Source organism: Aplysia californica, unplaced genomic scaffold (assembly GCF_000002075.1).
Source record: "Aplysia californica isolate F4 #8 unplaced genomic scaffold, AplCal3.0 scaffold00103, whole genome shotgun sequence".
NCBI classification, from domain to species: Eukaryota; Metazoa; Mollusca; class Gastropoda; order Aplysiida; family Aplysiidae; genus Aplysia; species Aplysia californica.
The window spans coordinates 877,884-890,825 of record NW_004797373.1 but is presented as its reverse complement, the minus strand read 5'-3'; the positions used below and the strand labels follow the sequence as shown (position 1 = coordinate 890,825).

General features: G+C 41.1%; 1 protein-coding gene across 1 annotated transcript in view; it reads left to right on the top strand.

The window, feature by feature from the left end:
• The window catches only part of LOC101850793 (protein Wnt-6-like), a 39,409-nt gene extending 33,705 nt beyond the window's left edge, over positions 1 to 5,704 (top strand). The window contains exon 3 of the mRNA XM_035968989.1: positions 3,554 to 5,704. Coding sequence (XP_035824882.1) covers positions 3,554 to 4,015 — 462 coding nt within the window. The 3' untranslated portion in view covers positions 4,016 to 5,704. The remainder of the gene's footprint in view (positions 1 to 3,553) is intronic.
• The last annotated feature ends 7,238 nt before the right edge of the window (positions 5,705 to 12,942 follow it).

The window sequence follows — 12,942 nt, the reverse complement described above, 5'->3', positions numbered from 1 at the left end:
TTCTTCTTCTTCTTCTTCTTCTTCTTCTTCTTCTTCTTCTTCTATCGCGTGATTTGGGCAGCCGTGGGGGCCACTGCATCTGAAAATCAAGCTCTCACCATCTATTTTAGTCCTCTGCTTTCCTACTTTCCTCAGATTGTCACCCATCGTCTTCCCTGTCCACTCCCATGTCCTTCTCTGCCTTCCTCTCTTTCTCTTTCCTTGTACGGTTCCTTGTAGGATTGTTTTGGCAAGTTCTGTGGATCTTGTGACATGCCCATACCATTTTAATTTCTTTCAATGTATTTGGGGTCGCAAAATAATTTTTTTAAAGGGTTTTGTGAGTGCAAAGGGGGGAGGGGGGTCGCTAGGATAATAACAAGGAGGGGGGGGGGTATTCGTTTTCTCTCTCTCTCTCTCTCTCTCTCTCTCTCTCTCTCTCTCTCTCACACACACACACACACACACACACACACACACACAAACACACACAAACACACACACACACACACACATAGCTACACGTTATATGATAGTATATTATGTATACTATCATAGTGGTTTTTGCGTGCTTTCCAACAAAGAATAGTTCGAAGATTTTATTCCGAAAAGCAATCTGCCTAGTTACTTAGCTATGTAGGAAAACAGAACACAATGCCTCATCTAAGACTCTTGTTTTAGAAGAATGACCCCGTAGCTGTAACAAAGAAAGACAATTGGATGGCGTCCTTACTTTATCAAGTACAAGTATTGTATGGACAGACCAAATCTTGACGTACTCAGGCATTTGAACGCACTCTTCGGTTGCGCGTGAGCGCGCGCACACACTCACACACACACACACACACACACACACACACACACACACACACACACACACACACACACACACACACACACACAAACACTTTCTCTCGCCTCCTCCCACCCCTGCTCTCTCTCTCTCTCTTTTTCAAACGAATAGACACACACTCATACACATACATAACCTGTAGCAGTTGTGCCTTGGGCAGGGCTTTGCGTCAAACACTCAAAACAACAAAACAAATCACATTCAGCACACACACAAACACACACACACACATACACAACACATACACACACACATACACACACACACATACACACACACACACACACACACACACATACACACACACACACACAAGTAGTGCCCTGGGCAGGGCTTTGCGTCTCTCTCCCCTCCACATTATCGATGTCCGGGCGCGCGAAGATACGATCTACTGTGTCTCCCATGGCAGAAGCTAACTGCCCGTAAAATCGAACATGGAATGTTCACCTTTTGCCCGGGTCAGGGACAGATTCATTCAGTAATTCATTCGGAAAACAAAGTAAACGACAAGCCATCCATTAGTTCATTCGGAAAACAAAGTAAACGAAATGGTGCAAGATTTGGCTGGAAGAGTTATCACTCTTAAAAATAAAGTAAACGAAAAATTTGACAAATCTTCGTTTTGAAAACAAAACATTATGACTGAGAAGTCGTTCAATAGTTCATTCTGAAGACATATTAAACGACAAGTCAAATATTGGTTCTGTAATTGTTGTTTTTTCTGGACTCAAAGTAAACGAAAAGTCTTTCTGTAGTTTTTTTTTCTGAATTCAAAGTAAACGAAAAGTCTTTCTGTAGTTTTTTTCTGAATTCAAAGTAAACGAAAAGTCTCACGAGTTTACTGGAGTCATCATTCTTCGTCGTTCTGAAAACATAGCTACGTTCGTCAGTTGTTCATTCTTGGTACAAAGTAAATGGAAGGCCATTCCATAGTCCCTTCTGAAACTATATGAAACGACAAGTCAAACATATGTTCATTTTGAAAATAAAACACGGAAAGTCTCACGCGTTGACTGGAGTCATGATTCTATGTCGTTCTCAGAACAAAGTCATCGAAACGTGATTAGATCTACATAGTTCATTCTGAAAACAAAGTAAACAAAAAGGCCCACGAATTGACTGCAGTCATCACTCCTTGTTATTCTGAAAACGAATTAAATCCAAAAGTTGCAAGGTGGATTAGAGCAATCATTCCACCTAGGCGTTTTCACAAATGCCCTATGCCATTAAGCAGAATCCTGGTTGTCCTTTGTTTTAAATTCAAGACAGGGAGTATCGAATCGGAGACTACGTATTTTGTGGAACTATTTACATTAGTAGTTAACTATGAGTTATCGTTGTAGAGTGTCCACTGATTTGTTAAACGCTACGTCAAAGGGCAATATTTAGGACTAGCGATGAAGTTAACAAATTTAGTTTTAGAAGATGTTTTACAGCGCTCGCAATTGTATAAGGTCATATTATGAGCGCCAGACGAGTAGATGTGTTACAAGAGAGTGACAAACTTTGAAAAAGAAGAAGGGGAGATAAGGACGATAGATGTTTCATAGGAAAGAAGAAGCAAACCACACAAGAGCACCCGCCAACCACCCACACAAATTGTCTGTGTTAAGACTGATATGATACACTGTGAATCAAGCTTGATGTAGAGATCGAATAGTTTGAAAAGAGTACGTCATATAAACTGTCAAACGATCTACCCTACCCTTTATTAATTACTCTTACTATGCCTTGTTCTCAATACGTCGCAAGCTTGGTGCTATTTTGTACTAACCCCCCCCCCCCTCCCCTCCCCTCCCCTCTTGTTTTGACGCAAATCACTTTGAAAGCAGAGAATTCCAGTTGCAAAAACGGCAGTTAACATAAAAAAACGAATGGGAAATCTTTGGAATACGGGTATTCTCTGTAATTTCGTTTGACTCAAAGGAAATATTTTTTAAATAGCATTGATAACTGTGATAAGAATTCCCATCGGAAACTGGAATTGATACAAGATAATACTCATCTCGTGGCATCTCAAAATTGACAGATATATGAACAACTTTTGTTTTGGGCTTCAGTGCCTGTCTTCTTTACTCTAATCTCCTGGTCAAGCGCTGTGCCCTTAAAAAGTACACATTCTTTCTTCTAAATGATCTAAAGAGTTTCTATGGTGGCGTTAAATGATTATGTTTATGTATAAAATGAAAACGAAGTCAGGGCTTTTAACCCCCCCCCCTTCCCCTCCCCTTCCTAACCCCCTCGCGTATTTCGTCCTGCCTCTCATAAAGAGAGAGAATGTTTTACGGAGCGGGATTTTACATCCCAGCACGTGAGACATGTATTTACTAATATCCTGTCTTGTTGTGCGTATGCGTGAGTGCACCTAACCTTTGTAACGTCTACTGCTATTGTTACTATTGTTAACGACCAAGGCAAATTTCTCCCTGCGAGATGAATAAAGATTGTCATTGTCATTGTCACTGTCATTGTCATAGTCATTGTCATTGTCATTGTCATTGTCATAGTCATTGTCATTGTCGCATTGTCACTGTCATTGTCATTGTCATTGTCACATTGTCATTGTCACATTGTCATTGTTATTGTTATTGTCATTGTCGTTGTCATTGTCGTTGTCATTGTTAGTGTCATTGTCATTGTCTTAGTCATTGTTATTTATTGTCATTGTCATTGTCGTTATCATTGTTTTAACAGCAAACTTCTCTCCATGGCTGTCCCCAGGGTGTGAAAAACTTCATGAGACGAGAGTGTAAATGTCACGGCCTGTCAGGATCGTGCACACTGAAGACCTGCTGGAAGAAAATGCCTCCGTTTCGAGAGGTCGGGAACCGGCTCAAGGAACGCTTCGACGGCGCCATCAGGGTCATCATCTCTAACGACGGGAAAAACATCATCCCGGAGGGGCTGACCATCAAACCGCCTTCCCGCCACGACCTGGTGTACTCAGATCCGTCGCCAGACTTCTGCAAGAAGAACAAGAAGGTGGGCTCTCTGGGCACCAGGGGCCGGGAGTGTGAGCCGGACTCCATGGGGGTGGGAGGCTGTGACTTGCTCTGTTGTAACCGCGGCTACTCGCGGACTTCGGTGACGATGAAGGAGAATTGCAAGTGTCGGTTTCTGTGGTGCTGCGAGGTGATCTGTGAGACGTGCGTGAGCACCAAGATTCTCAACAAGTGTTTGTAACCGGAGGACACAACGAGAGGGGGGAGGGTGGGTGTGAGTGAGGTGCTGGCGTAGCTGTAGACACACACGCACACGCACACACACACGCATGCTGTTCCTTGACAAAGTGAATTGTCTTCAAGGCTGTGAGATTGAGAGTTCGTCTTTCTCTGACAGCCGACCTCGAAAAATGAACTGTTTGGCTTGAGAATGGTGTGCTGAATATTGACTTAATTGTGACATAAGTTCGTGTTTTCGACAGGCTGAGTGCTGCTTGAAATAAGCGACAACAAAATAGGCTTCCACCTTGAGGCCAATGATGATTACACCGTTATCGGGAGCCACAAGGAGGACACGTGATACTTCTGAAAGTCTAATTGTCCAAGTGCTGATGAGATGACAACCGCTTACAGTGGGAATACTTCTGAGCGTCCCCGGAACAATGTAACACTTCTGGAGTGTATGTTTGAGGAGCCCTGTACCTCTGTGAATCATGACATGAAGTCTTTGGTCCCAATGTAAAACGATGCAAGTTTCCTACAATTCTGCCTCCTCAGCAATGATAGCTGTGACCTAGGCATTTTGTTTGGCTTATGTGTTGGCCTTAATACATACTTGCCTTACAAATATACAACCCGAAATAGATCAGACTTACGACATGATAGTGTGTTCACTTGATGTATTCGAAAGAATATGACCATGATGTGTCAGATTATGTTTTCTGCATATCCAAGGTATTAAATCATCCTTTAGGGATATCTTATGGCCAGTAGACCATTCATTGTGTACAGCTGACAAAACGGGGCATGTTCTCCGAGTCGAACTGTCGATATTGTCTAGACAGATGATGTCAGAAAATCAGATGTCCGAAGAGACTCAGCGATCTAATTTTTAGACCGTCTGCCGATGACATGAGAAACCAATACAGACAACTGCATATCTGCCAAGAAGGAGAGCTGAGGGAATATATTTTCTCTCACTCATACAACTGTATTAAACAATTGCAATCTGACTCTTTTCTGGCGCCTCCGTATTCTGAAACAGATGCAGGCCGAACAGAACTGGCATGGGTAAAAAGACGAATATATTGCTTATTTCGGCAGAATTGTTTCAGTACTGACAACAAAAAACCGGTTTGTGTTTTGAAAACTTTCAAAACAGTTATATATACCGAAGTCTGCATGTTCAAGTGAAATCATATTGTAAGATAGTCGAGCCAATATCAAAACAGACGAAATGTAAAACCTATTCAAGCTGAACCGAGGAAAAGCGATTGAATTGAGAGTTAACGTAAACTGGCACGGATCAAAACTTTAGGGTTTGGAATCCCTTTATACTGTCATAATCCTTAACGACCATACACTTATTTCAGCTACAACTATAGTCTGTTGATCCAGTGTCTAACTCACCTACTATAGAAGGGCTTCGTGGAAATGGACATGCGTGATAACGGACATGATACATGTCCATAGCTTTCACCGGGCGGCTGTCGTTAAACAGCTGCAAAAGGCTGGACTGGTACATCGTTGGTAGAGACAAATTATAATAAACGTACTTGCGAGTTACTGTTTAATCGACGGTTGGAGATACAGAGCTGTCTTACCTGCAAGTTACTGTTTCCTTGTGCGCTTTACCACCAGCAATGAAACTTCTTTTTTTATCCCTTGCCCATTTATATGAGATCGACGCCTTCTGATTAGTAGAAAAAAGAGCGTATGATAATGTCCAATAGTGTATTACGTGCAAACTTAGTATGACAAGTAACTGTTACAGAAATAGAGATTCAAGGATTATTGACGTAAGTCGTTGATCTGAGAGCAATGATGATTTTTAAAATGATGGTGGTGATGAGTGATGATGTGGGATTGTGTTTAAGTAATGGTAGCGTCAGTCCTATCTTCCTCTGCTCCAATGAGTCACGAGGGACGTGGGCACCCTCTATCCCGTTCCCTACTGGGATGAAGCAATGAAGCTATGTGTGGCCTGTGGAAATCAGTTATGTGTTGCATGTCGAATGCACACTTTGTTTATGACTAGCGTCTGTGGGGTTAGGGTTAGGCTCTGAGCCAATCCACGCGGAAGATACGAGTTTGATTCGGATGGCAATGTTTGCGGGTTCGGGGGTTCGAGCCACGGGCCCGATGTGTCCTTGGGAAAGGCACTTTACACGAATTTTCCTCACTTCACCCAGGTGGAAAAGGGTACCCGGCCATCGACAGTGAAAGACATTGTCAGTATGGTAGTGTTTTAGCGCCTATAAATGGCCGCTTGCACTGTATGTTTCCCAGAAAGTTGAGTTTGTTTCAGAATGCTCTCAGGTCTGATGGGGTAATAGTATAGATTGTTAAGCGCATAGAGCTTGCTGTTGAGCGGGGATTTGCGCTATACAAATGTTATCTGTTATTATTAAGCTGTATATCGGGGATCTTGATCTGTCAGCTGGGATGTTTGTATCGTACTTATTCCAGACAGGTCCTGACAGTAGACTGAAGCATCCCGTTGTTGTCGACTTGATACAACTTGCGTCGATTGGGGCCTAAACATATGTCAAAACATCGTGTTTCTGACAGACTTATGGTGTTTTCTTCATTATATTGACCCCTGCCCCGCAGAGTGAGGCACAGAACCAGAGCTCCGACAAGACACTGCCCTCACCAGGAGCGGAGAACTACAACAAAGGACTGTGAGAAACGTCCACACCTACAACTCTCTGTCTTATCAAGCCATGTTTACCCCACTGCAATTGTTATATTCTTTTTTGTTGTTTTTGTTGTTTTGTTTTGTTCTGACCTTATGTTATTTATCTTTCGTACATCATTGAATGCTTAAGATGTAAAACTAAAAGACTTATGGCGAACAGAAATCACGCACTGAGTACCGAAACTCTGAAACTCGTTTTTGGGTTGACCAAAACAAAGCAATAAGAGAGAAAAATGCTTTCTCGGAAAGATGGCAAGTGCTGTTCTTTACCTCTCGTTTTTCTCCTCTCAGTGGAACAAGACGTTTCATACCAGTTGAAGGGAGGTAAGTGGGGTGAACATCGCGATAGCTGTCAAGGGACGTAACTGTGTTAATTCTTTCTTTTTCTGCACAAAACGAATGATAATAAATGAAAGAAGAGACCGCTCGAACAACCAGCGGTGGTTGCTGACAAGTTCAGATTTACTGCGTTGCTCGATGATTTTTATCGAGGCAGTCCCCTTGGTGCCATTCTCCAACAAAAGTTTTTTTTCGCAATTGTGCAGTTCGGCATAACGACCATTCCCATTTGTAGATAAACAACGTGTATTCAACATAATGATGTCTTGAGATATTCCCAAGAGAAAAACAACACCTTTTTCCAATGAGGCTGTAAATGTAGGTTCTGAATTGTAAAGAGAAATTTAAATAACAAAAGTTAGGTATGTCCATCTTGAAGTTGCAGAGATTTTGTCGATTTCTTCTTTCCCTTTATTTGATTGTTTTAGAAGAATATATTACTCTTTGCTCCATTGATCAACACGGATGAACTATTCTGGATAGTATAAGCTAAAGCCGATAACTTTTCCTCGAATCAGAACCAGCAATTTGAAAAAAATCTTGTTTGTTTATTATCTTAGCGTTCCATGAAAATTGGAGTAGGAAAGGCTTTCAAACTGAAGTATTAAATATTCAAAGCTGACCATTAACTTATTGATTAAGATCAACTCGACCCTTAAGATAGTTTGTACTTTAATGTACTAAATATATATGTGAGGCAGCGTGGTGGAATCAGGCTTTCGTTAATTTTTGGGCATGTAGAGTTATTGGTATCATCTTAAAGCTTGTTCATGTGTCTTTATTCGGGTGAAAAAAATATCCATTTATCTTGAACACAAGTCGAGATATTTGCGAATGAAGGAGGTGGAAGTCACCTGTTTTCAGAGGTAATATTAATGAGAAAATGGCCGCCAAAGATTAGTTATTTCCTTAGCTTAAGAGTCCGTGGTAACTGAAAATTTACATTTTCTGTGCCTTTAATCTACATTTCTCAGTAAAATCCATACAGAAATGAGTTCTTTAATGGGCATGAAAGGTGTTGAGCCACTTCACTTTGATTATTTTGACCAGAGCCTGATTTCACCACGCTACCTCACATATTATTTTCTTCAGGTATTTGCTTTCTAACTTTAAAAATGTAAGCCACATTCACGGATGTGATCTCCTTTTCTTAAATGACAGTCATAGGTAGCCTCAAATATAAACCACAGGGTCACATTTAATGCCTCTCTTTTCTCTCAGTTGAGTAGATTTGAGAGCCATGTGAATTCTCTACAGAGCAAAGTTTTCCTCGAGACCAGTACGACTATGGTAATTCAACAACTAACTGGACCTGCAAGACAGGATCTCCTGTCCTGAAAGTTTGCCTCTATGGGATGTTTACATGATCTTACTACTTAAAACATGTTTTTACATGTTGTGTACATAATATTTGACATATTAAATAATAAATAGCCGCGCTGTAGTGTTGATATACAATAATAACAAGCGCAGTAGTTGGCGAGAAGCTGTGGAGAAGGTTGTGAATGGGAGAAGTCTGTGTGTCTGCCATATTCTCTTTACTGTTCTGGATTTCTGTGAAAGGTTGGATGCTTTGCTTACTCGTGGACCTACGTGCTGAGCTATGATAGCAATACTATTACGTTGATGATAGCAATACTATTACGTTGATGATAGCAATACTATTACGTTGATGAGGGTAATCTTACTGGTTGTACATTTGCCACGGTACGTCTGGACATGCGTGATAACGATATTTTCCCTTTGTTTAAAGCCACGTACGGATTGTGTGTTGTATTTTGACCGCTTCAGATATGAACAATTATATAATATAATATACATATATATATAAAACGATTTTACTGGTAATAAAATGTTTCGTTATAAAAAAAAATGCCAGACTTGAGTATTTGTCACGGATGTTTGTGTTTCTGTTCGTTCTGTTTTTGTGGTGAGTTTTTTAAAAATATCTTTCAATTACATGGGTTTTTTTATTTCTTCTTTTTCGCTTTTTTCGCTTTTTTTAGGGGGAGCGGGTAAATGTAGGTATTTAATTATTACGTCGTTATTGACCCAATCTAGATCCTCCAGGGGGTGGGCGTCAACTCTCCCCTGTCAGGGCCTACCGGGATTGATAGTTGTACATCCCAGCAGAAACACAGACAAGATAATGTGGGTGGTTGGCGGGTTCTCTGGTGTGGTTTGCTTCTTCTTTCCTATCAAACATCTATCGTCCTTATTTCCCCTTCTTTTTGTTTATGTTTGTTACTCTCTTGTAGCACCTCTAATCTTCTGGCGCTCATAAGACCTTATGTAGTAGCGAGCGCCGTAAAACCTCTACTAAAACTAACTAGACAAGACACTCGAGACAAAATTCTCCAGCACATATGAATCGAACTCAGTTCGCGTCTGTACAACAACGAAGTACCTAACTGCTGCACCACAAGCGCCGATATGTCTCTGGGTATAATTTAGAGTTCCAGACTTCAGGCCGTGTGCAGGGGACTAGCTCCGAGAGGGTATCTCATAGGTATGTAGTATGACCTTACTGTATGACCTCCTTGATGACAGCGAGCTGACGTTGTGACCATGATGTATGAACGTGTCGTTGTTTTTTTGTTTTTTTTAATAACACAATTTAGATCTTTTAGGAGGCTGGTTTCGAGCCCAATAGTCAGGGGCCAAAGCCGGCTGAGAGAGAGAGAGAGAGAGAGAGAGAGAGAGAGAGAGAGAGAGAGAGAGAGAGAGAGAGAGAGAGAGACAACATCCTTAACACGAACCCCTCCCCCCCCCCCCCCCCGAGATACTCGATTAAATTTCTCCACATTTAGGAATGGAGATGGTGTCTCCCGTGTGCCACAGCGAAGTGACTAAATGCTGTGCCACAGACATTGGTCATGATCTATGTCCATGTCGAAAGAACACAACATTTGGTTTTTCAACAAAGTAGTGAATGAAGCTAATGTTCTCATTAAACTGGAAACCTATATTTAAAATGAAGCTCGATAACCTCAACAAACTGTAAGTTGAAACAAGTAAGGTTTTTCCATGAGTGTCTGAATGTTCTTCATTTTTCTCCACGTGTTTCTGTACAGTAAGGTTTAATTCCTGTTTCATCACAGTCCAGTAACTTAAGTGGCATGATGTTTGATTTGACACCCGTCCAAGTCAAAACCTGACAAAGAAGTTGTTTATTGGTTTGAGTGAAGAGGAGAAAATGGACAGAACAACAGTGAAATAGTGCAACTCAGAAGCACAAGTGTTAGTGTCTTTAATTCATGTTTTCTAGTAAAATCCACACAAAAATATGCTTTTTTAAAAAAAAAACCAAAAAGATGTTGAACCATTTTTAAAAATTGAACAAAATTCCCAAACTGGTGGAAAAATACCGGTTTCTTTGATGTCATTATTTTAACAAGCGCCTCATTTCACCACGATGCTTCACAGATATAGATCTAGATACAGTTCCCCCCAACACATGCCAGTAAAGGGAAGTAACCAAGAGTAATAATTTATGTTCAGTATCGACGTTAAATTGTGAGGCAGCGCGGTGGAATCAGGCTCTCGTAAAAAAAAAATCAAAGTGAAGACACTTGCATTTTTCCGCAGATTTGTGAATTTTTATCAATTTTTTGTTTTTGGGCTCAACACCTTTCATGCCCATTAAAGAACTCATTTCGGTGTGGATTTTTCTTAAAAACGGTGATTAAAGGCATAAAAGATGTAAACTTTCATTTACCACGGACTCTTAATCTAAGGAAATAAGTAATTTTTGGCGGCCATTTTCTCACTAATTTTACCTCTGAAAACAGGTGACCCCCACCTCCCTCATTCTCAAATATCTCAACTTGTATTTAAGATAAACGGATATTTTTTCATCCAAATAAAAACAAGTGAACAAGCTTTACGATGATACCAATAACTCTACATGCCCAAAAATTGACGAGAGCCTGATTCCACCACGCTGCCTCACAATTGGTCGCTTTTAAGGACAAGAGGGCTCACCCAGATTTCCAGGGTTTCCAGAAATTTTGACATACACCAATAGTGGGCATTGGAAAAGTTTGGTTTCATCAGGGTGTATATTTGTTTGGTTATAGAGAATTCTACTCTCCTTGCCTTTTAAAGAAACTGAGCAAGCGTCCAAAAACGTTACCTCCGATTTTCTTAAAACAACATTTTTTCGGGATAGCCTTCTTGTGCTTAAAAGCGACCAATTGTATTTTAATGCAACGATGACAAGATGGAGCCTCGTTAATGCCCGTTTTGCTCTGTAGTAGTAGAGAGCACGCTACCTTACGATTACAAAGGTTTGTCTGACTTTTTCGGCCGTGATGAGTTACTAACAGTCTTGTTATATGGATGTGAGACATGGAAAGCATCTCAGACGTGCATAAAGAGGATCCAGGTTTTCTTGAACAAGTGTCGGAGGAAGTTACTGGAGATCAGATGGACAGACAGTATCACCAACGAGGAAGTACGAAGAAAAACGAGACAGAGCCCAGTCAGAGATGAAGTGGGAAGAAGGCATTGGCGATGGATTGGCCACACGTTCAGAAAGTCAAGCAGCTGCATAACGCGGAAAGTGTTAGATTGTAACTCACAGGGTGAAAGACCAAGGGGAAGACCATATGGAACTTACTGAAAAGTCAAGGAAATGGGTGTTCAGAAAAGAGAGAAGACATGGAGTGACATCAAGCAACTAGCCCAGGATGGGGAAAAAGTGGAAAGTGTTTGTTCGTGGCCTATATCTTGATCCAGGGTGAGAACATGTTTGTTCGTGGCCAATATCCTGGTGCATGGTGAGAAAGGCAATGATAATGATGAGTTACCAAGACCATGAGTAGGAAACCCATAAATGACCTATCTGCTTTATCAAAATCGTAAGATTCGATTATTCGAAGTCGTTATCAAAGTATTATCGGTATTGCACTCGTTATGAAACTCAAACAAACCCCAAAAAACTTTGGATTTCTCACTCAAAATTAGGTTCTAAGCAGATAGAACGTTTTATGGGAGCGAATCCCGTTTGGGGCCCGACGTTGTGTCCTTGGGAAGGACACTTTACACGAATTGTCCTCACTTTGCTTAGGTGGGAATGGGTATCCAGCTTTAGACATTTGAAAACCTTGTCAGTTTGTTAGTGTTTGAGCGCTTTATCAGCTGCTTGCACTGTATGCTTCCCTGGAAGCTGAGAATGTTTCTGAGTATTCTATGGTCTGCTGGGGCAACATAGTGTAAAGTGCATACAGCCTGCTGCTGAGCGGAGATATGCGCAATACACCTAATGCTATTTATTATTATTTATTTAAGTATAAGGAGTGGCGTCGGTGGCCTAGTGGTTAGGCTACCCGACTCGTAATCGTTAGATTGCGGGTTCGGGGGTTCGAGCCTCAGCTTGGTCCGACGTTTTGTCCTTGGGAAAGGCACTTTACACGAACTTCCCACTTGGCTCGGTCCTACCGGAGACGGGTGTTAAACTAGGAGGTCCTGCCCCTTAAATAACCTGAGCGTTAAACCCATACCATTTCACCATTTTCACCATTTAAGTCTAAGGTAGAGAACAGTTAATTAAAACACGATAGGTTGGTCATTTATACGTGTATTGCCTGCAAAGTTACAATAAACTCTTCTGAACAGAAGCGCCTGTGAATAAATAATACCCAGAAAGTCTTTCGTATTGTTCATGCAATTTTTACTTCTATTTTAGAACAGTGATGGCTTTTGAGTATTGTGCAGCACTACAATAAAACAGTTGCCCAAAGGTTGTGTTTGTGAGTGAGTTGTGGACAATGCAAAGAAGAGAAGCCTACTCCGTCAATACAACACCATTTTTAGTTGTGGTTCTATTATTTTATTATTTTTACTGTCCACATCTCACCGACAAAACTGTTAGCCAGCTGGGTTTAACTCTTTATCACCGGGGGGCG